At 57.2% G+C, this 23,831-nt stretch overlaps 2 protein-coding genes across 13 annotated transcripts; one reads left to right on the top strand and one right to left on the bottom strand.

The window, feature by feature from the left end:
• Positions 1-1,737: 1,737 nt before the first annotated feature.
• On the bottom strand, positions 1,738-10,730 carry CALY (calcyon neuron specific vesicular protein). Of its 10 annotated transcripts, none has more exons than XM_042909044.1 (7): positions 8,927-9,075; positions 8,254-8,367; positions 4,409-4,563; positions 3,296-3,409; positions 2,578-2,691; positions 2,066-2,384; positions 1,738-1,892 (listed from the first exon to the last, which is right to left on the bottom strand). In XM_042909044.1, exons 3-6 carry the CDS (start codon positions 4,541-4,543, stop codon positions 2,091-2,093), a joined length of 657 nt encoding a protein of 218 aa, XP_042764978.1. In that variant the 5' UTR covers positions 4,544-4,563; positions 8,254-8,367; positions 8,927-9,075; the 3' UTR covers positions 1,738-1,892; positions 2,066-2,090. The 10 variants fall into 10 exon arrangements, with proteins under 10 accessions (XP_042764978.1, XP_042764987.1, XP_042764980.1 ...); XM_042909053.1 differs by having other exon boundaries at positions 1,738-1,965; XM_042909046.1 differs by lacking the exons at positions 8,254-8,367; positions 8,927-9,075 and adding an exon at positions 10,643-10,730.
• On the top strand, positions 7,783-21,995 carry PRAP1 (proline rich acidic protein 1). Of its 3 annotated transcripts, XM_042909041.1 has the most exons (5): positions 7,844-7,913; positions 20,122-20,188; positions 20,907-20,959; positions 21,181-21,457; positions 21,742-21,995. In XM_042909041.1, exons 1-5 carry the CDS (start codon positions 7,844-7,846, stop codon positions 21,953-21,955), a joined length of 681 nt encoding a protein of 226 aa, XP_042764975.1. In that variant the 3' UTR covers positions 21,956-21,995. The 3 variants fall into 3 exon arrangements, with proteins under 3 accessions (XP_042764976.1, XP_042764975.1, XP_042764977.1); XM_042909042.1 differs by lacking the exon at positions 21,181-21,457 and having other exon boundaries at positions 7,783-7,913; XM_042909043.1 differs by lacking the exons at positions 7,844-7,913; positions 21,181-21,457 and adding an exon at positions 9,143-9,251.
• Positions 21,996-23,831: the final 1,836 nt, after the last annotated feature.

Here is a 23,831-nt window from a genome sequence, read left to right on the forward strand (position 1 = left end):
TGAACGCCTGGAGACTCGTGTACGTCGTAGGTGCACTCATAGATAGTCCATAGATGTATGGATATATTGTATTGATCAAATGTGGGTTGTGTCTGTACAGGTGTAGACACTTGCACACACGTGCACAGGTGTATACGTGCACTCACAGGGAGGAGGGAAATACGGACTGCGTGCGGATGAATGTGTGTATGTATGTATCACACCCCGGCTCTCTCCACTGAATGTGCCTGAAGCCACACCCACAACCACACCCAGATCTTGGTGGCTAGCACAAGAGGGGCCTGGAGCATCTTTGCTCCAGAAAGCTAGGAAGCGCCCGAGACTGATGAGGGCACGTCAATAGGATGCCTTCCACCAGCCCGGAATGAAACATGTGGACATAAGAATTAATAGTGGTGGTAACAGATTGTCGCCTGTTGAATAAAACGGGAAAGTATGGGTCACACTGATGTAAATAAATGAGGAAAGGGGGGCAAGGGAAATCTTTTCTTTACAGTAAGCCAATAGAATGTCAACCACTAAATGTAGGAAAAGTGCTGAATTTAGATAATTGCCACTTGGAAAATATAGTATTATTGATTCAGACAAGAATTGTCAATGGAGGGGCACCTGGGTGGCTCAGTCAGCTAAGGGTCTGACTCTTGATTTTGGGACAAGTCATGATCCCAGAGTCCTGAGATTGAGCCCCGCCCACCCAGGGAAGGGGCTGATGTGAAGAAGCCCCCCCCCCCTCCCCCCGGCCTCCAGCATGTCCGTGGTTTCCTTCAAACACCTGTCTCATCCACTTCCTGGTCACTGCCTGCTGTCCAAAGCCACTCAGACCCCTCACCTTGCCTCCCTGGGCTGGAGGCTGGAGGTCAGGGTCCCACACTCAGTCTGAGTGCCCAGCCCTCGTGTCCCCTCACAGGACTGCACTAGGGCCAAAAAGGGCCCCCCCCCCCCCATGTCACCTGACACTGCTCAGTGCAGAAAATGCCTGTTTCCTTCCTAGTTCTGGCTGCATGAGCCTGCAAGGTTGTTATCTCTAACCCCAGCCCTTGGTACTAGGGCCCGAGCTTACCTCTCACCTGGTGGGAACAGACCTGAGGCCTCGAAGTGCTGTAGTGGTGGTGGGGGGGGGGGGGGGGGCTGGGTGAAGAGACTCTTGCCAGCTCCAACATCCTCAGACCTCCCACCACCCCTCTAGCTCCAAGGCAATGGGAGATAGGGGTGCTCCAGGAGTGGGGACCCCTTTCAGACAGGGATGGGCTCACATCCCCTCTCCAGAGGCCTGGGCCCCTTGGAACCATGCATTTGCTCATTTCTTCAGTGACTTGTGCCTGTGTGAGGCGATTGCCCAGAACAAGGGGATTCAGAGGCTCCGGTAGACCGGTTAGGTGTGTGAGGACCAGGCCCGGCAGTAGGAGGCGGAAGGGCCTCACTGGATGTAGGGCTAAGCAGCAGTCAGGGCTGGAGCCCAGCCCTGGATAGAGGCGAACTTACTCCTTTGCAGCCCGGCAGCGGTGGGCCTGTGCATGCCGGGCGCTGGCCCTCCCCCTCTCCCTGCGTGGCCGCGGCTTCCCGCTTCCCTGGGCTGCCTCACTGCCCCCACCCCCACCCCCACGGTGGCTGCTGCTCTTCCGGATCCTTCGGGGCTTCCTCCAGGCAGCAGAGGAGACACGAAGCGGGCGCTCACCCAGGCGGGGGTTGGGAAGGCAGGGAAAAGGTCAGCGGGACCAAGGAGGCTCAGGAGAAACAGAGGCCCAGGTGGATATGAATCTTTACTTAGAGAAAAGCAACAGAGCTGCAAGCTCGGGGGCAGGGGGCGTCAGCGAGGGGTCCTGGAAGCAGGGGCACGACCACGAGATGGGAGAGCGTCGGGCGAGGGCGGTCACAGGTGCCGGCAGGGGGCGCTGCCAAGACAGAGGGAAGCAGGGGCGAGAGCCGGCGCTGCGAGGTGGGCCCGCGTCCCCCCTCGCCGCCCACCTGCGTGGGAAGAGGTGCCAGGCTGAACCCCGTCCCCCGGCTTCCAGCTCACCGGACCCCCGCCCTGCCCACGACCCCCATGTCGCCTGAGCACACCTACCCGGGCTGCAGGTGCGGAGGGGCCATCACTGGGGGGCCGGGGGCGGGGCGCTGCCTGCCGCCTTCCGCGCCGCCTCTTTCTCTCCCGGCGCGGAGGGCTTCCCGGGGGGCTCGGTGGCCGCCGCCGCCGCCCCCGCCTGGGTGGGCGCCTTGGGTCCCTCCTTGACGGCGCGGTAGCCCTCCCCCCAGGCCGAGGGCGTCTCCGTGCCGTGCTTGCGGCTCAGCGGGTAGGCCCCGATGGCCGCCAGGATGCTGCGGTGGCGCTCGGGGTCCATCTCGGTGTAGTACATCTCCAGGGTCAGCGGGGTGCAGATCTTGTGCTGCGGGAGGGGGCGGATCAGGGCGGGGCCGCAGGGGTCTTCCCTAGGCGTGGCCCGAGAAGCGGAGGGGAGGCAGCCCACCTCCGTGCTTCCACAGGGACACCCCCCTCCGCCCCCGCCCGAGCAGAGCAGAGTAAGGTCGCGGCTGCCTGCCCCACCCCAGACCCCGTACACCCAGCTGGCCAGGCCTTACCCGGAGCAGGAAGCCGTCGGGGCAGGTGAACTGGTCATACCAGATGGCCTTGTACATGATCAGGACACAGCCCAGGAGCGCCATTGCAAAGGCGATCATCCGCGCTGTGGGCAGCTGCGGGAAGGAGAGAGACCCGAGGAGGGGGGTGTGAAACTGTTGGAAAGACCAGGGCGGTCCTCACACAGCCCCTCTCGCTTCTGTTTGGCTTTTGTCTCAGAAACAACGGAGGAAAGGAGATGACAGGTGTCACTAATGAAAAATAAAGGGTTTTAGAAATGGTGTGCAAAAAATGATTAAAAAAAACAAACAAACCCAAAACCATTTAGTGAACTTAAGAGCTAAAAAAACAGGAAGGGTGAAAATATTAGCTAGATATATAGCATAAGTGACTTTCCATAGTACCTAGAAAAACCCAGGGGTCACTAAGGGAAAATGGACACACAGCAGGAGCAGGTGGGGCCCAGGGTGGCTCATGGCAGGAGCCCCTCTGAAGGCAGATGCTGTTCTCATCCACTTCATAGCAGGATGAAGGCCTCTGAACGGGGTGGTGTCCTGTCTCTCTCTCTTCCTGAGAGCAGGCGAGTGAGCAAGAGGTCCCGGCCCACCTGGCCCAGATGTGGCCACCCATGGCCTGCAGCCTCCTCCTCGCCATCTCCCCTGCCCTGACTCCCCATGGAACTGACCGCTGGGCACCATGGGCCCGGGAGGGTTGGGTTACCCTGCGTCCTTCCTCAGGGTGGTTACAGGCCAGCTTCTGGGCCTCCAGGTCGGGGAACTTCTTTGGCTGGTCCGGGGGGGACAGCTGGTATTCTGTCTGTGTCTTGATAACCACCTGCGGAAAGAGATGGCCCAGGAGGACCCTGAGCCGGGAGGACTGGCGGGGTCAGGCCCAGGGGTCAGCTCCCCGGCAGTGGTGTGGGTGCTGGCCATCTGCCAGGACTGCCTAGTGGCTCCACTGGCTACAAGCTGAGGCCAACGGAAGGTGGAGGCCAAAAGCCTGCTGGGCCGGGCGGCCCTGGGGCCTGTCCACACCACACAGGGAGCCCCTTAGTCTGGGGGCTGCAGTCAGCTCTCCCTGCCAGGCCAGGAGCTTCCCTTTTAGGTGCTCCACAGCTTGGCTCCTGCCTCCGGGAAGTCCACCCTGACTTCTCCTCGGCTCCCAGAGTCTTGAGGCCCCTACCACCTGGGGCACAGGCAAATAGTCCTGTGCTTTGTGAATGCTCCTAAGGGGTGAGCACTGAGCCTCCCCACGTGTCTACTGAGAACCAGATCCAGACCTGTGGCGGACTCGGCTGCTGCCCCCCCCCCCCCCAGATCACTGGGAGGTGCTCCCACCCCCACGGCCCCCAGACAAAAGCTTTCAGCTGCCTGCCCCCTCCCTCCTGCTGGGACAAGTCCTGATGCTAGTCAGCTCGGCTACGCTGGAGCCGAGCCCTGCTTCTCACACATCCCTCCTGACAGCGGGTCCCCATCGGTCACCTGCCCCAGGACCCTGTTTCAGGCCCTCAGGGAAGGATGGGAATTGTTTGCTTGCTGAGCGCCTGTGGGCAGCACCATGGACTAGGCACTGTCTGCAAGATGTTGTAGGAGTCCTCACAGTGACCCCCGTTCACGGATGAGGAAAGGGTGACTCTGGGTGACCAGAGAGCTGATCGGGTCACATGGATCACCCATAGCCGACTAGGGCTTTGGTCCAGCCCGGCTCTACCTCTGCTGGCTCTCCTGCACGTTGGGGGAGGCCACATCTGCATAAAACTCACCCCACTGCCCTCTAAGCACAGGGCAGGCTGAGAAGAGCCCCTCACCCCCTCATGCTGGTCTAGGCCCTCACCTGGTCCGGGAATGGTGGCTGGAGCTGGCTGACGTCCAGGGGGCTGATCAGAGGGACGCTGTCCGTGGTAGCCCCATCCTGGTCCCCGGGGTCCTTGCCCGGCTTCCCGGAGAAGCTGCAGCCCAGCTTCACCATGGTGATGGGTGGTCCTCGTCCTGCGCAGAGTAGACACAAGGTTACTGGCCACTCAGCACCCAGCAGACGTCCATGCCGGCTGCTGCAGGAGCCAGAGGGCCCCAGCTGACCCCGGCGTTCCTCACACCTGGGCCGGGACAAGCCAATCTCCCAGGACAAAGTGGGTGTGTTCGTCCATAGGCTTCTAGTCCCTTCCTGCCCTCTGGTCTCCCTTTGGGTCCCAGAGCCATGCAAGGGGTGCTGCCTCTGACCAGGGAGTGCCCAGACACACAACACCGGCAGAGCCGGCAGCTAGCCAACCTGCTAGCACATTCCAGCACATTCCAAGGGCAGCTACGTGCTCAACAGAAAATGATCCCAGATAGAAGGCTGGAGAGTAAGGTGGCCAGACTGTGCAAATAAAAATATAGGACACTTGGTTAAATCTGAATTTCAGATAAGCAATGGAAGTTTTCTGAAGTCTATGTCCCATGTAATATGCAAAACAGGACGTATCAAAAAGTTATTTGTCTGAAATTCGAGTTTAGCTGGGCGTCCTGTGTTCTACCTGACAAACCTCCTGGAGATGCAGGAAGTAAGGAAGAGGTACAGAAAGGACATCAGTGAGAAGATCCAAATGCTAACTGCACAGAGCACAGTAGTAGGGCTGGAATACCCTGACGAGAGACAGAAGACCAGCTGAGGACAGCGGGGGCGCCTGGAGGAGCGTACAGCACCCCCACCCCCTCCACCCCCATCTCAGGAGCTCAAGACGATTTTACCTCTAGGCTGACCGATAAATAAGAACAAAGAAAGGAAGGGCTGCTCGGGGGGCTCAGTCGGTTAAGCGTCCCACGTTGGCTTAGGTCATGATCTCACAGTTCGTGAGTTCGAGCCCCACGCCGGGCTCTGCACTGACAGCTCAGAGCCTGTTGAGATTCTCTCTCTGCCCCTCTCTCTCAAAATAAATATTTGTTTAAAAAAGTGATCAGTCTTTTCACCATAAGGAATACAGAAGAAAAATCACCTGATCAACTTCAATAATACCTGGAGAAGTATTTGATAAAATTCAACATTTATTATTTTAATTATCTATTAGCACTTTAAGGGCAGAAGGAAACTTCCTTAATCTGATGATAAAGGTTATCCACGAAAACCTCTAGGCTGTCCTTATACAGTGTAAACAGTGAAAGCTTTGCCTTTAAGGTGAGGAAGGAGATATCAAGGCCTGTTATTATCAGTTCTATAAATCACAGCGCAGGAGGTTTTAGCCAGCTGTCGGGCAGGGAAAACGAATGAGAGAAAACAGGCCTGGACGAGATCAGGCCAAACTCTCATTGCTCACAGATGAAGCACCTTGTATGTGCAGAACACCCACGAGACTCTACAGATAAGTGACAAAGGCTGAAGAGTGAGGCCAGCAGGGTCATCCAAGGTATTCAGGGGTCATTAGTGACAACAGATTAGGAAATAAGCTTTTCAAAGATTCTACTTAAGCGGTATTGGAAATATTAAACACTCAGGACCAGACTTAATGCGAAAATCATGGAAAACCTCAATCAAAACATTACTGACACTGAAGGAGACCTAAATTCTTTCAGTAAGTGGGGTAGGAAATGGTCATGGATTTGGGAAGGTTCTATGTTTAAAAATATCATTTCCCTCCAAACGTATCTGTAGAACCAATACACCCAATCCACAGCCCAAAAGAATTCTTTTGTGTGTGAACATGCCCGGCATCGTAAGTTTATATAAAAACCAAGGGGACAAGAACACGTGACCCCTTGAAAATGACCGAGGGGTAGGATTCGTCCGCCAGGTGCAGCCAGTCGCGCAGCCTTGTGGTACAGATGCGTGGTATACACACGCCTGTGCACACGGACCACAGATTTATGACAGAGATGCCGCCTTTCGATAAACATGTGTCCACATGGAGAGCAAGGCACCGAAACCCCACCTCACACACACAAATCTACTCCATGTGGATGTAGCTAAGCTGGGAAAGCATCTGGAAGACACTACAGGAGAATGTTTTCCTGGTCTGGGGGAGGGAAAGAGTTCTTCAGTATGACAAGTAAGTACTAGCCATCAAAGGGCTACATTCAAGTTAAGAACTTCTGCTTATTAAAACACAGCTTTAAAGAATGGAAACAGAAAGCACGACTGGGAGATGTTTGCAATATGCAACTGGCAAAGGACTTGTGGGCTCGTCAACAAGGTACATTCAAACCCTAACCCCTGGCACCCGTGAATGTAACCTCACTAGCAAACAGGGTCTCTGCAGATGTAACCGAGTTAAGATGACCTCATACCGGACTGCAGGGGCCCTAAGCCAATGACTGGTGTCCTTACAGAAGGGAGAAATGTGGACGCACACGGGGAGATGCTCAGGTCCAGATGAGAAGGTTGGAGGGATGCATTCACAGGCCCAGGAACACGTGGGGCTGCCAGAAGCCAGGAGAGGCAGGAAGGATCTTCCCTAGAGCCTCAAAGGGATCACGGCCCTGCCCCAACCTTCATTTCCGACTTCTCATCTCCAGAGCCGATGGAAAAATACATGTCTGTTGTCTTAAGCCACCTGCTCGTGGTAATTTGCCACAGCGGCCTGAGGAAGCCAACGCAGGGCAGATACCAAAATATAAAACGGACATCTCAAGTTGGTAAAGAAAAAGATAAACCCAATAGAAAAATGGACAGAAAAAGATTTCAATGGCCACGAATACTAAAAAGGTGCTCACCCTCACTAGTCCCCGAGGGAGATAAATTAGAACCAGCTTAAGGGGACACCCTGAAGCCCGTCAGGACCCAGGAGAGATGCCACACGGGTGGCGTCCGCTCACGTAACCCACTCACGTCCGACGCCGAGCAGCCCCCACTCCAGCGTGGACACCCAGCAGAAGGACGGGTGGGCGTGAATGTGCACACAGCACCACACATCACCCAGAGTGACACAAGTAAATAAATGGGGGTGTTCCTACCACGGAGTCCTTGGAGCAACGGAAGTGACCGGTCACAGCTTCACGCAAGAGCAGCCCTGAGTCCCACAAAACAACGGTGGCCAAAAGAAGCCGCGCGCAAAGGAAGGTTCGATAGTAAGAGAACTCCAACTGCAACCTTTAGGAACCAATCGGCGGCATTTAGAGACACGCACTCTGGGGGCCCCGGACCAATCGTTGCTCCTGTGTCTGGAGAGTCTGAGAGGCGGTGCCCGTCGGGGAGGGGAGCTGCGTCGGGATTTCTAGTCTTTGCTTGGATGGTGGATGGCTGGGGTGCCCTTCTGTTACATTATTAGGCTGCACGTTTGTTTTATGACCTCTTGTGATGGCAGAGGCACGGCCACCCCATGCCCTCCCCCAGGATGTGGACCCTGGGGTTCCGCTGAGCAGACAGGGTGAGTCCCTTGGCAACTGTGCCCTGGCTGTCTCCCCACCCTCTTCCTTGTGAGGACGAAGGGCGGAGCCCCAGGGGCTGTGCTTCCTACCCTTGCCACTGCATGGGGCCCTCCCTCGCCAATGCCAGCACCCACCCTACACACACTGCGTGCCTCTGCAACCCCAAACTTCTGTCCTAGGGTGACTTCGCCACCCCCAAATGCGTCTCCCTGGAACAGCCCCACCAGCGCAGGTGCCCATCAGGCCCACAGGTGCCAGTCTCACACCCCAGAGGCCAGGCCCTGCTGTGGGTTCTGGATGTGAGCAGTCAGGGTGGGAATATAGAGGAGGAGCCCCTACCCAGAGGCAGAGAGGCGGAGAGATGCCCAGGATGGAGAACCTGCGAGGTGCTGGGCAGGGGGCCGGGGCTGTGTAGGACCGGGGGAGGCGTGGCCAGGAAGCAGCTCTGTGGGGCTGGCGAGAGAAGCAGCCGGCTGGGCAAGACAGGAGCGCCCCCATCGTGGATTTCCCGGGCGCCCCGGGGAGGGAGGTCCTACTAGGGCCCTGAGCTGGGGCTCCTCCTTGGATTTACGAGCCTTGGATTCACTGCGCCCTTACAGGACGGCAAAGCGCCCCCCACTCCCACCCCCTGCTGGAGGGCTTTTCCTGAGGACAGTCTGGCTTGGCAGGGGATCCGCCTGGGGCACATTTGCACCAATTGGTTAGTCTGCAGGAGGACCACGCAGACCACGTCCGCGCTCGGTGAGGCAGAGATGGAGAAGGGACCATCAGAATAGAAACAGAGATGTCGGGCTTTCCAGTGCAAGGAAGGAAATGTGGCTCCAAAGCGCTGGGAAGGGGCCACGGAGGGAGGGACTGACAGGAGAGCCGGGGGCGGGGGGAGGGGGGCGGGGGGAGGTGGGGGCAACAAGAGCTCAGGGCTTGAGAGAAGCTTCGTGGGGGCGGGAAGGGTGTGCCTGGGCCTTCTAGCAGCGGAGCCCCGCCCCCCCCCCCCCATCAGCCTTCGATTTACAGAGGAGAGTGCGGAGGGGCACAGTGTGTCGCCTCCCGCACTCCCGTCAATCTGTGGTTGGCCACCCCCGCTGGAAGGCCGGGTGTGTGCGGGGTCTGCACAGTCTCCCCACAGGAAGCCTCTCCCTATAAGGGGTTCCGCCTCTGGGGTCCTCTTGGAGCCAAACCTAAGCTCCAACTCCTCCGACGCGGTGTGACGTCCAGGTTACGTCATCGCGGGTTTCCATGGCAACGGAGCCTGGCGACGACAAGTTTTCACGGAGGAAAGGAGCCATTTGGGACCTTCTAGACCCTCCGCTTCTGGTTCCGTGCCCCTCCCACCAGGCGTAATGCTGGGGAGGGGGCTGGGCTGCATGTGGGACTCCCTCCCCCCGAACATTTATTTCCGTCGCTGAGACCTGGGGACCCTCTGGGAAGGCTGGCTGGGCTCATTCACACGACAGACACAGAACTCCGTGGAATTGGGGGGTCGCCCCTGCTGCTCCCACTGCCCCCCTCACTCCACCCTGCGCCGTAACTGCGTCTTCTCCAGCAGCTCATCCGCTCCCCACCCCCACCCCCCCCACCGCTGTGCCCTCCTGGATGGGGGCCGTGCACGCTCCTCTCCGACGTTCGGGGAAGGGGTACCGGATGAGCCGTGCGGGTGGACGGACACGCGGACGGCCAGGCGGGGAAGGGGCCCTCGGCTGAAAACCGACCGAAGCCGGGCGGCAGGTCCGTGCGTCACAGACTCGCTTTGGCGCCCCCACTTCCCCCGCCCCCCGCGGTGTGCTGCGTCACGAGGAGAGGTGCGCGCCGGGGCGCCCGGGCGCGCGCTTGTGCGGGCTGGGCACGAGCGTGCTGCGCGTGGCGGCCGTGCATGTGACTGCGGGGCGCAGGGCGCCGCGCGCTCCGCACGGGCCTCCGCCCCCCGCCCCTGCCCTAGCCGCAGCCCCACCAGATGCCCTGCGGGCGGGTCGTGGGCTTGGCTTTTGGTCTAAGGGTCTGTGGACTGCAGGCCCCAGCCCCGCCCCGCGAGGCCCGAGTTGGGGGAAGCTACGTCCGCACCCAGCGGTGCTTTGGTCCAGCATCCCAGCCACCTGTGGCCCCGCGTCCTGGGTCTGCGGCAGGTGGTTCTGGAAAGATACCCCTCCGCGCGCCTGTCCCCGCCACAGCCACCCCGCTCTCGATGCCAGCAGCGCTTCCCCGGGGTCTGGTTCGTCTGACGCCTTCCACCTCGCTGCTTCTCCCACCCCCCTGCTCTCCCCCACCCTCAGACGCAACTGGCGCCCCCTCCCTACCCAGGGGACGCCCAGCTCCCAATGGCTCTCTCAGATCTGCAGGGAAGAGGGGCTGCGGTCACCAGCACGACCCCCACCCAGCTGCCCTGCTCTGCTGAGGGTGGGGGATCCGGGCAGCACGTCGGGTCTCTGCAAGGCTGGACACCTAGGGTTCTTCTGGAAGGTCCAGGCAGCGGCTCACCCCGCGGAGGCCCCCGATCCTCCGGGAGGCCTGGGGTCAGCACCCCCGCTCCGTCAGCAGAGACCCCAAAGGAAGACCCCGGTTCGGCCTGGCCGCCATCGGCTCAGCCGCAGTGCCCCCCCCCCACTCTCCCACCCCTGCACACGCACCTTGCATACGCGCCCGCACACGTACCTCACACACCCGTGCACACTGCCCCGTGCACACTCGCCCCCCCTCCCCCCGCTCCACCAGGAGAAATGGGGAAATGGCTCACAGGCGGCTCCGACGGGCAGCTGCTGCAGGACGCGGTCGCAGGACGAGGGTGCGGAGGAAGGACGCGGTTCCAGACGCTTCGCAGCCGGGGCGGGGCGGGGGAGGGGCCGAGCCGAGAGCGAGGCTGCTGTTGCCTGGGCGACGCTGGTGGAGGGAGTACTTGCGTCTGCTGCAGCCGCTCCCCTCCCACGGTGCCCCCCCAATCGAAGCTGGGCCTGGGCTCCCCCATAGCCTTACACGCACACCTCACACGCTCACACCACCTCGCTGCAGGGGGGTAGGCGCCCTGGCGGGCCGAGCCCTGGCTGCTCCTCACCTGAGGGTGTCCAGGCCCTGCCCCACCACCCTGGTCAGTGCTCACACTCGCCGTCTTGCTGCCCTCGGCCGGCTGTGTTCAGGCGCGGCTGGTTTGGCCTCCACGTCCCCGGAGCAGAGCCTCCTCGTGTCTCCCTGCCTAAAACCCCTGGGCTGTCGGCTTTCCTAGGGCCCTCCTGTCACCCTTGGTCACTGCTGTGCCGCAGCCCAGAGAAAGTGCTCAGTAGGCGTCTGCGCAGCGACTGGGTGCTGTGGCTCCTCTGGCTGGGGTCAGGCCGGGCGCTGTGGGGGACGGGACCCCCTGGCTGGGGTCAGGCTGCGCATCCTGGCTCCCAGCTGGTGTAAGAGGGCAAGGAAAACAGCAGGTATCAGTGATTCATCCCCTTTTGCTGTTGAATAGTACCTCGTGGTATGGATGGGCCCCATTTTATCCACTGATGGGCATCCGGACTGTTTCCAGTTCTGCCCGTTGTTGACAACGTTGCCCTGAACGTTGTCTTACGTGTCTTCGTGTGGACGGAGGCCTTCACTTCTCCTGGGTAGGCACCTAAGAGTGGGATTGCTAGGTCAGGTGGTAGTTTACATTTAACTTAAGAAAATGCTAAACTTTTCCAGAGGGCCTGCACCATTTTACACTCCCACAAGCAAAGTATGAGGGCTCCAGTCTCCCCCTCATCATCAACACTTGTTACTGCCTGTCTTTTTATAACAGCCATCTGCATGGGTCAGTTAGGGCCGCTGTGACAAAGCACTATGGACTGGGTGGCTACACGTCGGATTTAGTTCCTGATATCGAGGTGTGGGTACGGTTGGTCTCCTCTGAGGCTTCTGTCCTTGGCTTGTGTCTTTGGATGGTGGGCCCTCTATGTGTGTCTGTGTCCTCACTCCCTTTTCTCAGGACACCAGTCAGAATGGATTAGGCCCACCCATATGACCTTGGTTTTGTCTGTTTGTTTGTTTTGGGGTTTTTTGTTTGTTTGTTTTTTTAGTTTATTTAATTTCTATACCCAACTCGGGGGCTCGAACTCACGACCCCAATATCAAAAGCCACGTGCTCCACTGACTGAGTCAGGCACACTGAACCCCCCATATGACCTCATTTTAACTCAATTATCTCTTCAAAGATCCCATATCCAAATACAGCCACACTCCAAGGTGCTGAGGGTTGGAATTTCAACATAAGAAATTTCGGGAGGAACAATTCTGTCCCTAGCGCTGATCTAGGACATGGAGTGATATCTCACTATGTTGTGAACCTTACATAGCTTATGTGAAATACCTGTTCAAGTGTTCCTAATGCTTTTCAGTTGGGTTGTTTGTCTTATTATTGACTTCTAAGAACTCTTGATGTATTCTGGATACAAGTCCCTTATCAAATATATGATTTACAAACAGTGTCTCTCTGTCTCTGACTTGTCTTTTCTCTTTCTTGATGGTATCTTTGGAAGTGCAAAAGTTTGTAATTTTGATGAAGTCCAATGTATCCTTTTTTTTTTTTTTTTTAGGTACCACGCTTTTGGTGCAATACTTAGGAACTGTTTACCTAACCCAAGCCAATGATAATTTTTTCATTTTTTTCTTCTAGAGGTTTTATAATTGTAGCTTTTACATTTAAGAATGATGTTTTGGGGTGCCTGGGTGGCTCAGTCGGTTAGGCTCCGACTTCGGTTCAGGTCATGATCTCGCAGTTCGTGAGTTCAAGCTGTGCTGACAGCTCGGAGCCTGGAGCTGCTTCCGATTCTGTGTCTCCCTCTCTCTCGCGCCCTCCCCTGTTCACACTCTGTCTGTCTCGAATATAAACATTTTTTAAAAATTAAAAAAAAGGAATGATGCATTTTGGGGGCGGCTGGGTGGCTCAGTCGATTGAGCACCCACCTCAGCTCAGGTCATGATCTCATGGTTCATAAATTCGAACCCCGCATTGGGCTTTGTGCTGACAGCTCAGAGCCCCCTTCGGATCCTCTGTCCGCTTCTCTCTCTGCCCACCACCTCCTCATGCTCTCTCTCTCTCTCAAAAATAAATAAAACATTAAAAAAAAGGGGTGTCTGGCTGGCTCAGTAGGTAACGTCCGACTTGGGCTCAGGTCATGATCTCGCAGTTCATGTGTTCGAGCCCCACATCGGGCTCTCTGCTGTCAGCGCAGAGCCTGCTTCGGATCCTCTGTTTTCCTCTCTCTCTGTGCCCCCTCCCCTGCTCTGTCTCTCTCTCTCAAAAAAATTTTTTTTAAGTGATGCATTCTGAGTTAACTTGTGTGTGCAATGTAGGTTACAGGTCTAAGTTCTTTTAGGGTCTTTTTGCATGTGGGTATTTGCTTGTCTTGGTGTCTTTTGTTGAAAACACTAACCTTTCCATATTGAATGTTTCTGACATCTTTGTCAAAAATTGGTTGTCCATACGTGTATGGGCTTCCTTCCAGACCCTTAATTCCACCTCACTGCTCTGTGTACAAACCCGCATGCCTCTGGCATGTCCTTTATCACTGTGCCATGAGAGCAAGTTTTGAAATGGAGGTAGTGTGTGCCTTCCAGTTTTGCCCATTCTTTTAGAAAGTTGTTTTGGCTCTTCTGAGTTTCTGCCTTCTCACATAAATTTTAGGATCAACTTGCAGATTTTTGCAAAGAATCCTGCTAGGAATTTGACAAGAATTGCACCAAGTCTGTAGATCAATTTTGGGAAAATGGCTATCTTAACAAAACCGAGTCTCCCAGTCCGTGAACCTGGGACACCTCTCCGTCCATTTAGAACTGCAGTTTTCTCAGCACTAGTCTTGTGCTGCTTTTGTTAAATTAATCTAAGTGTTTTATTATTTTCAATGCTATCATAAATGAGCTTTTCCCCTAATTTCATTAAAATTGTTCATTGCTAGTATGTAGAAACAATTGATTTTTGTATATTGATTTTATATCCTGAGGTCTTATTAAACTCATTTACTTATTTCTACTAGTTTTTTTTTTTTTTTTGTATTCCTTAGAACTTTCTAAATACAGGGTCACATCATCTGCAATAAAGACAGCTTTATTTCTCCTTTCCAATTCAAGCATAATTTCCTTCTTCTTGCCGGGTTGTGCTGCTTGAAATTGACAGGACAGGGGCGCCTGGGTGGCTCAGTCCGTTGAGCGTCCAACGACTCATGATCTCACAGCTCGTGAGTTCTAGCCCCGCGCCGGGCTCTGTGCCGACAGCTCGGAGCCTGGAACCTGCTTCTGCTTCTGTCTCCCTCTCTCTCTGCCCCTAACCCACTCGCATTCTGTCTCTGTCTCTCTCAAAAATAAATACACATTAAAAAAAAAAAAAAGGAATCGGCAGGACAGCGCTAAAAAACGGTGAGGGTGGACATGTTTGCCTTATCCCTGTTCTTCAGGAGAAAGCCATCCACCATCTGTCACTGAAATGCGACGTCCACTATCCGACATCTTTCTAGTTGGAAGTTTTTATCACTTATGGATTTGGATTCTGGCGGATTATTTTTCTGCATCTTGACCATGTGTTCTTTGTTCTATCAGTATAGTGTAACATATCAGTTGATTTGTGAATATCAAATCAATTTTGCATTCCTAAAATAAATTCCTTTTTATGTGTTTTAATATTTTATCAAGAATTTTTGTCAATGTTCATGAGGAATCGTAGTCCCTAGTTTTCCTTGTAACGTCTTCGGCTGCCTGTGGACTAAGGGTGGCGCTAGCCTCCAGCGCTCTCCTCTCCTGCGCGGTCACACCAAAGGGCTGCTGTTCCCTCTGGGACTCCGCCCGCGGGTCCCTAACGTCTCCAGGAGGAGGTCAGCTGTGGGTCTGATGGCGGGTGCTCTTCTGGGGGTGCTTTTCTCGCCCTGCTTTCTATATATATTTAAAAAATTTTTTTTAACATTTGTTTATTTTTGAGAGACAGAGACAGAGCGTGAGCAGGGGAGGGGCAGAGACGGAGACACAGAATACGAAGCAGGCTCCAGGCTCTGAGCTGTCAGCACAGAGCCCGATGCGGGGCTCGAACCCACACACTGCAAGATCATGACCGGAACTGGAGTCGGACACTTGACCGACTGAGCCCCCCAGGTACCTCTCTTTTGCCGTTTTCAAGACTTGCTCTGTCTTTAGATTTCAACAGTTTAGCTGTGTCTTTGTTTGTATCCTATCTGGGGCTCACTGAGCTTACTGGATCTATGGTAAATGCATTTCATCAGGTTTGGAATGTTTCTGCCGTCGTGTATTGAAATATTCTTTCTGCCCCTTTCTCTCCTTCCTCTTCTTCTGGGAATGTATCTGTATGTATATGTACGTCTGGTGTGTATATACATGTGTACGTGTGTGTGTGTCTGCATGTATGCACGCTGCACGTGTGAATGAGATACGCGTGTGTATACATGGTGTGTGCGCGTAGGGTACACGTGTGCATGTGTGCATGCGTGAACGGTGTGTATGCATGTGCTTGACATTGTGGTCTCACGGGTCTCTGAGATGCTGTTCATTTTTCTCCTTTTTTTTGGTCTCTTCAGATTGGATAATTTCTATGGATCTGTCTTTGACAGTTGATCAGACTTAAAGATATTAGGTACTTAAATGTGTCTTCTACTAAACCTTCCAGTGAATTTTTAAGTTTTAGTTATTGTGTTTTTTAATTCCAGAATCTCCACTTGATTCTTTAAAAAATTCGGTTTAGCGGGGCGCCTGGGTGGCGCGGTCGGTTGGGCGTCCGACTTCAGCCAGGTCACGATCTCGCGGTCCGTGAGTTCGAGCCCCGCGTCAGGCTCTGGGCTGATGGCTCGGAGCCTGGAGCCTGTTTCCGATTCTGTGTCTCCCTCTCTCTCTGCCCCTCCCCCGTTCATGCTCTGTCTCTCTCTGTCCCAAAAATAAATAAAAACCGTTGAAAAAAAATTAAAAAAAAAAAAATGGCATTAAAAAATTCGGTTTATTAAAATTACTTAAGACATTTTCATCAAATGTTCCTTTAATTCTTTAAGCCTGATTTCCACTCATTTTTTTCTCCACTCATCCAGTGTCTGGGTCCACTCAGAGAGACTTTCTGTCACCCCCTTTCCCCTAAATACTGGCCACACATTTCTTGTTTCTTTGCCTTCGGATTTTTGGTTGAAAAATATGTGTTTTGTAAAATTTTTTTTAGCGTTTGTTATTTATTTTTGAGAGACAGAGAGAGACAGAATACGGGCAGAGAGAGGGAGACACAGAATCCGAAGCAGGCTCCAGGCTCTGAGTTGTCAGCACAGAGCCCGACGAGGGGCTGCAACTCATTAGTCTTGAGATCATGACCCGAGCTGAAGTTGGATGCTTAACCGACTGAGCCACCCAGGTTCCCCAAAAATGTGTGTTTTAATTGGCTCATCAGTGTCACACATGTGCCATACTAATGCGAGATATTAATTGTGGGGGAGACATGCGTGAACAGCACAGGGTGTGGAGGACTCTACTTTCTTAAAATTTTTTTAACGTTTTATTTATTTTTGAAGGATAAAGAGACAGAGCGTGAGCAGGGGAGGGGCAGATAGAAAGGGAAACACAGAGGGGCGCCTGGGTGATAATTTCGAGTTCGAGCCCCGTGTCGGGCTCTGTGCTGACAGCTTGGAGCCTGGAGCCTGCCTCCGACTCTGGGTCTCCCTCTCTGCCCCTCCCCAACTCACATTCCGTCTCTCTCTCTCTCTCAAAAATAAAGATTAAAAATAAAGAAAGAAATAAAAAAAAGAAAGGGAGACGCAGAATCCAAAATACGCTCCAGGCTCCAAGCTGTCAGCACAGAGCCCCACACGGGGCTCAAACTCACGAACCGTGAGATCATGACCTGAACTGAAGTCGACGCCCAACCGACTGCACCACCCAGGCGCCCCATGGGACTTGTACTTTCTGTTAGATTTTTCTCTAACCTTAAAATTACTCAAAACGTCAAGTCTATTTGTTTAAAAACAACTGGCTGTCTCAGATTGTAGAGGGTAACCACCTTGGATTCTGGTATTTCCTCCGCAGATGGCTGTTGTTGGTTCATTCAGTGATTCCCTTGCACTAAACCTGTGCCCTGCTTCCTTCTGTGTGTGGCACGGCGCCCCAGGGTCAGGGCGCTGCAGCCCCCTGCGAGGTCGCTGGCGCCCTCCGCTCATACCCAGGGCTCAGCAGCTTGCTGGAGCACCCACTTCTCAATTGCTCTTGTGCCACAGGTCAGGTTCCAGAGCCCTGACGTGGTTGGTTTTAACGGTCCTCACCCTGACTTGTGGGAAGCCCCACCCCTTGTGCGTGTCTTTGGGCAAAGTCAGCTCCGGGGGGGGGGGGGGGGGGGGGCCTGTGCCCAGAGTGCCCATAGGGCCGGGGCGGGGTTTGCTGGGATGCTTTTCCAGCTTCCAGCCAACCAGTCAGCCCAGTTTTGGGTCCGTTGCCCCCGGGGCGCGCAGCTCGGGCCTGCAACGTCAGGACATTTTGTTGGTGGGTGGCCAGACCAGGAGGAGCGGGCAGGAAGACGCAGACTCCGGGGTGGGGGCTGGTGTGGGAGGCAGAGCTGTGTCAGATCTGCCCTGAAGTGGGTGGTGGGAAGGCCACGGGACTGACAGGTCGCAGGGAGCCAGCTGGGCGCACCCAGTCACCGGTGCAGTTGGGAACCCTGGTCTCTGACCTCTGTCCAGACACGCCTACATGGGGGCCATAAAACCCTGAGAAACGTGGGTGGGGAGGCGCGGGCCCAGTGTCTGAGTTACTGTCTACGTGGATCTGGGACTACAGGTCCCCGAGAGCACCCTCTACACTGAGAAGGGGACTGCGGCATGAGGAGGTAATGCCCAATCCCTCTGAGGCCAGACCCGCCACCCGATCCTGGGGCTCTGCTGTGCAGCCACTCAGGCTGGTTCCAGGGGAGAGGGTCGGGGGCGGGGGGAGGAAGGCTCGGCTCTGTCCTCAGGCCAGTGGTGGCTGCAGCCCCCAGGGTGTCGAGCCCTCCCTCCAGAGCCAGCCGAGATTGTGGCCCATCTGCTGTCTGCGTCCGGGCACCCGATTTGAGGGCCACCCCTGTGAGCACACCTGTCCCTTGGGGTGTCCCCTGACCCAAGAGTCACCCTGGAGGTGGGAGGTAGGAGGCAGCACGTCTGTGACTGCCCAAAAGGGAGGGTTGGGTCAAGAAGAGGAGGCTGGATGCTGGCAGGGCTGAGGGCAGGGGTCAGATGCTACCCTGAGGGAATGTCAGCCTGGCAGCTGGGGTGTGTGCCGGGCCCTGGGGTCAGAGGCTCTGTTGCTCCTGTGGGGGACCCCTTTCTTCCTCCTCTCAGCCAGAGCCCTCCCCTTGCCCTCCTGTTCTGGGGTGGGGTTCTTCTTGGGACCCCAGCTTGAACCGGAGGCCATGCCTCCTTGCAGAAAGGTGGGCCGCTGGGTTAGGGCTGGGGTCCAGAGCTGTCTTCCTGGCAGAGGATGGGGGCCCCAAAGCCGGGACACCCCATGCTCACCGCTGCCGTCCCCATTCCCTGGGCCCCGTCGTGTCCTGTCCTGTGAAGTCCTTTCCCCGACTCAGCTGGACAGCGCGCCGGTGGGTGTGGTGTCCAGACACGTAGGCGCAGGCAACCAGTTCAGCCCCTGCCCAGCACTAGAGCCTGCCTCTGCCTGGGGACCCCTGCCCTTTGGCTCCCGAGGTGTGCCTCAGCCCCAAAGTGCTGAGCCACTCAGAGAAGCAAAGGTCTTTGTGGGGATGGAGTCTGGGGCTACAGGGGCGGGCAACTTGTAGGAAGCCTTGATCTGATGCCCCTGCTGACCCCGAGCTCCCTGGCCCTTCCCAGCCCTGCCCAGCCTGTCACCCCGCCAGCTGCATAGACAGAAGGAAACCTTCCCAGAGCGCCGGGAAGAGCCCTGTGTACACACAGCCTGTTAGAAGATAGACTGAGGCATATGAAGCATTTTGAGTTTATTTGAGCACAATCAGTTAGAATTGGGCGGCGTCCCACCCAGCAGACAGGAAGGCGCTCGACGGGCCGGTCGCGATGGAAAACTTAGAGGCGGAAGGAGCGGACGAGCAGGTCACGGTAGCAAAGGCGGGTTGGTGGGTCGCTCTTCTTCAGGGGACAGCGGGGGCCGATCAGATGACCTACCCCGTGTGGGCTGGGCGGTTCCCGCCTCACTGCTGTGAGGATCCATTTCTGGGGGAGCCTAACCTGTCAGGCCTCGGGTTGGTGACGCGGGGCTTAGCGTGAGCGACTCCAGTCTGGGCCTGTTGTCTTGTTTTTTAACAACACACATGCACACACATGCTCATAAATGCACAACCCCCACAACCCCCCCCCCCACGTACCACACACCGCACGAACACATCACACCCTCCCACCATCCACACGCACATCCACACACACCATCCACACACGCACCACACCCTCACACCATCCACACACGCACACACACGCGCACACACTCACTGCGCCAGTCTCTCTCGCCCCCTGTTCTCCTGCTCATCTTGGGTGAGGCTTCCAGGACCTTTGCTGTTGGGTTCATGGATCACCTGTCCTGCGTGTGTTCCTTTGTGTCTCTTATCTTTGGCCGCTGCTCCTCGGACTCCCTGCTTGGGGCTGGTCCTTGACCTCCTCTGCCCTGGTGGCCATCCTGGCCTCCCTCGGGGTCAGGCTGAATGTGTCGGGGCAGAGTGCCCCATCCCACCTGCCTCCTCCTGGGCTTCCTGCCCAGTACCGGCACCACTGTGCACCCACAGCTCTGACCTGGGGGGGCCTGAGGGAGCCGCGGCGCATAGCTTCAGGGGTGCCGTGGGCACTGAGCGCTCCGAGAGCCTCGCCCCAAGTCCTAGCCCCCCGGCACCTAAGCAGAGGATGCTGTGAGCGCACACCGCTCCCTGGCCAAGAGGTGCGTGTGGTTCCACGTGCAGCCACCAGCACAGAGGCTGGGAGCTGAAGGGTCCACCTGGTGGCCGGGGCCGGTAGCGTGGGGTCCGTCCAGAACGTGGGGTGCAGTGGTACCCGGTCTGAGGGGGCCTGGGGGCAGGTGTGGGCCTGTGGCCATCCCACCTCTTTGTGCCTGTGTGTCCTTGGGCTGTGAGATGGGGAGATAATAAACTACCTGTGAACCTGGCCCCAGGCCTCCCTGGCTGGGACCCACATTGCCAGTGACACCAGGCCACCCACCTGGCTGTCCTGTCTAGAGGAGCAGCCCCGGCCTACCTCTCACTCTCCTCTCTGGTCCCTTCAGGCTCCTCCTGGTTGCCAGCCTGGCGGCTCTGCTGCTGGGGGAGGCAGACTCGGCTTCCAAGCCCCAGGTATGTGTGGGCTGCTCTGCCCAGCCCCTGCCCCATCAGCAAGGAATGTGAAGAAAGGGCACCAAGCTGGCCTTTGACAGAGAAGGCAGGGCACTAATGTGACTGCAGGTCTCTGTGCAGGGTGGCCCTGCGGGCACCGGGAGGGACCCTAAGGATGAGGGGGAGCGTGCCCCTCTGCGGGGTCTGAGAAGCAAGGCTCAGTGATGCCTAAGTGACCCAGGCAGAGGAGGGGCCCTAGGTGACGCTCACTGGCACTGTGAACCCCAGAGCACATCCTCCATCCTGGGCATCGCTGCTCAGACGCACTCTGTGCTGTGTCCCCCCCCCCCCCCCCACCCCCGCCTTGGGTCAAGACCACTCAGACTTGCACACCTGGGAAGGCCCAACCCTTCCCGGCAAGTGACAGCTGGTCTCCACGGGGTCACCTGTTTCATACACTCCCCTGGCCTCCACAAGAGGGCTGGGCCCAGAGGAACTGGACCCCCTCCTCCGGCCATCAGCCGGGGATGGGGGGGGGGGTCCAGATGCAGCCCCAGGGGTTGTCCTGTCTCTCTAGTAACCACATGGCCTCCATCCATTCCCTGGAGGAGGCGGGGCAGGGGGTGGAGTTGGCAGGTGCGGTCCAAGGGGCCTTGGAGCCATCTCTGTCCAGGTGTCCCCTGACCTTGGACCCCTTGTGGACTGCACAAAGCCCACACCTGTGATCCTTTCCTTCCAGGTCCTCATCAAGACCAAAGGCAAAGTTGGGGCCCCTGAGCAGGACACAGAGGAGTGAGTGTCCCCAGCGACCCTTGTGTTTTCCCCTGCTGTTGCCCCTTCTGGACCCTGGCCCCAAGCTAAGGGCATTGGTGGGTGGAAGGGAAACCTCCTTCAGGAGGAGGCAATGCTCCAGCCAGCATGGGACCCCATGGGATCTGTCAGAAACTGAGCAGAGTACGGGGTCTGAGGGCTTTAGACTGATCCCCTAGGGTGGCTATCCCCTCACCCCCCAGGGCTGTGGCCTCAGACAGAGCCACTTCTAAGCCATGATTGCTTCCCTGCATCCACACGAGGCAACCTCGGCTGGTTTCTCTCCCGGGGCCACACCTTGCCAGGCCAGAGGATACAGTGCCTGACATCTGACTGGTGGGGACTCCTGCCCAAACTCTCTGGGTCTCCATGGCCCAGGGCTGTGGCCGGGGCAGCATCTGTGTTGGGCCAGGATGTTTTCTCAGGGACACCCTTGGGGACGCTGCAACCTCTCGGGGCCCCCTGCGGCTCAGGCATGTGGTGAGGATGCCTACCCTTCGGTCTGGGTCCCATGGGGACCGCCTGGTCATAGCTCTTGGGTGGGGAGGGGGAGAGGGATGGCGATGCTTGTCCTGGGCACTGGGGCCCTGGGGCCTCTGGCGAGTGATGGGACAGAGCCACCAGGGACCCTGGTGGGGGAGCAGATTCCCACCAGGTCTCATCCCCAGAGCCCCCAGGCTGCTTGTAGGGTGGTGGGCGCCCTCACTGGGGCTGGCTGGCTGCCTCCTGTGGCACCTGCGGACCTGATCCAGCTGTGCTCCTAGGCCCTGGGGCGTCCCTTCTCTGGGAAGGGACGATGAGCTCATGGGGCTGCCCAGCTGGGACCCGGAGCCTGACCGTGACAGCCTGTACCACCCACCGCCCGAGGAGGCCCAGGCCGAGGCAGGGCTCCGTTCTTGGTCACTGCCACCTCACCAGGAGCTTCAGGGGCCAGAGGAGGATCGAGACCACATCTACCACCCCAGGGACGACTCCTGACCCCTGACCCCACCCCAACTGGAAAAATAAACCTTGCAGATGTGGATCCCACGCGTCTTCAGGAACAGTGACCATGGCCCTAGCCTGCTCTGTCTGGGAGAAAGGGGCCTGTGTCCTCCTGGGGCCATAGGTTTGTCCTTACACGTCGGGAGGCCCCCGAGGCTCCTCCAACCCAGCACCCAGGCTCCTGGAATGATCTCCTCTCAGGCCTCCTCCTTGTATGTTGGGATAGGGCCAAGGGCATGGCAGAGGTCAGCGGTTGGGACCAGTCAGCAGCCCCAGGTGGGCCCTGGGGAACACGAGGGAGGACAGATGAGGGGAGCAGGGCTTGGGCTCAGACCCCAGGGCTCCTCCTCTGCACGCCTGCCCGCCGCTGTGTGAGGTGCCCAGCCCCCCCGCACGGCCCGACGTGGCAGCCACAGGGACAGGCTCACTAGTTATTTCACGTGATGAATATGCGCCGTTTGTGCGTGCAGTTTCTGTGTGGCGATCACGCCCCTGCAGTGAGAGGGAAGCATTTAGTGCCCTCTGCCCCCAGCCTGAGCCACCCCAGTGGTTGAGACAGAAGGAAGCGCCAGGCAGAGGCCACCAAGCTCTCAATTCCGAGGCACCCGGCTGCTCCGGGGATGGTGGGCTTGTCCAAGGTGACCTCACAAGCCCCAGAGCTCCCTGTGTCCTTCCGTGGGTCCCAAGTGCCTCTGAGGACTTGAATGGTGGCCCTCATCCTGATGCTCTGCCTGGCGGCTCACGTCTCACCGCCTGGCATCGTCATCCCCACGTTACCGCTGAGGAGACTCCACACTGGACAGCGACCTGTTCAAGGTTCTGCCCTCGCGGGACAGAGTGAGTCCCAGCCTCACCTCTGTGCACCTTGCATGGGTCTGGGGTGACCCACACGTGTGTGTGTGTGGTGGGGGGGGGCCCAGAAGTGAATCCTGCATGGCACACAGGAGGGTTCACAGTCCCTCAGGTCCCCCCCCTGCCAGGTCGGGGACGGCCATCTCCAAGCGGCTTGGGTGCGGGCAGCTGGGGACTGGTGCCCAGCTCAGATCCAAGGTCAGTGGTGGCCACAGCCCCAGGCAGCTCAGGGTGGCGTTTGTGGCCAAGTCTCTCTCCAGCACTACTGGAGCCAAGGTTCCTCACGGGCATTTCCTCCAACCCAGAGGCACAGCCATGTGGCTGAGGGCACCAAGAGGCGGGCGAGCTGGGGATTTGGGAGCGTGCAGTTGAGGTGTGCAAGCCTCAAGACAGGAGGCACTGACAGAGGCAAGAGGCCTGTCAAGAGTGGACAATATCCCAGGGCATTTAACTGTACACTTTACATGTGTACAATTTATTCTGTCAGTTAAGTCTCAATAAAGCTGTTTCAAGAAAAGCCTTCGTGTGGCTAGAAGTGGCCGTGGGGTCAGGGGTCTGAGGTGAAGCCCCGGCAGTAACTGGCCCAGAGCAGGGTCTCTTCAGGCAGAGCCCCAGATCGGCAGCCCGGTGGGCTTGCCTGCCCTCTGGATTCTCCTCGACATATGGACACCAGCTCCTGGTCGCAAGCAGGGGCCCTTCCCCAGCCTCTGAGGCCGGAGGGCCCCTGGTCATGCCAATTCCTGCACACACATGGCTGAAAGAGGTCTGGAGGGAAAGGAGAGGGTTTGGGGAGACCCTGGGGTCCAGGGCAGTGGTGGCAGGATGCCTCCCACCCCGAGGCCCAACCCAAGCCTCATGCTGAAGCCACGACAGCCTCCTCCTCCACGCTGCTTCGGGCCGGCTGGCCCTTTGCTTGCTGGGCCAGGGGCGTTCTCCTGTCCTTTACCCCTCACCTGCCCACTTCCCAGGATGGTTCAGGCTGCTGCGTATTCAGTAGGCACTCAACCACTGGAGACAG

The sequence above is a fragment of the Panthera leo genome, chromosome D2, assembly GCF_018350215.1.
Source record: "Panthera leo isolate Ple1 chromosome D2, P.leo_Ple1_pat1.1, whole genome shotgun sequence".
Classification (NCBI taxonomy): domain Eukaryota; kingdom Metazoa; phylum Chordata; class Mammalia; order Carnivora; family Felidae; genus Panthera; species Panthera leo.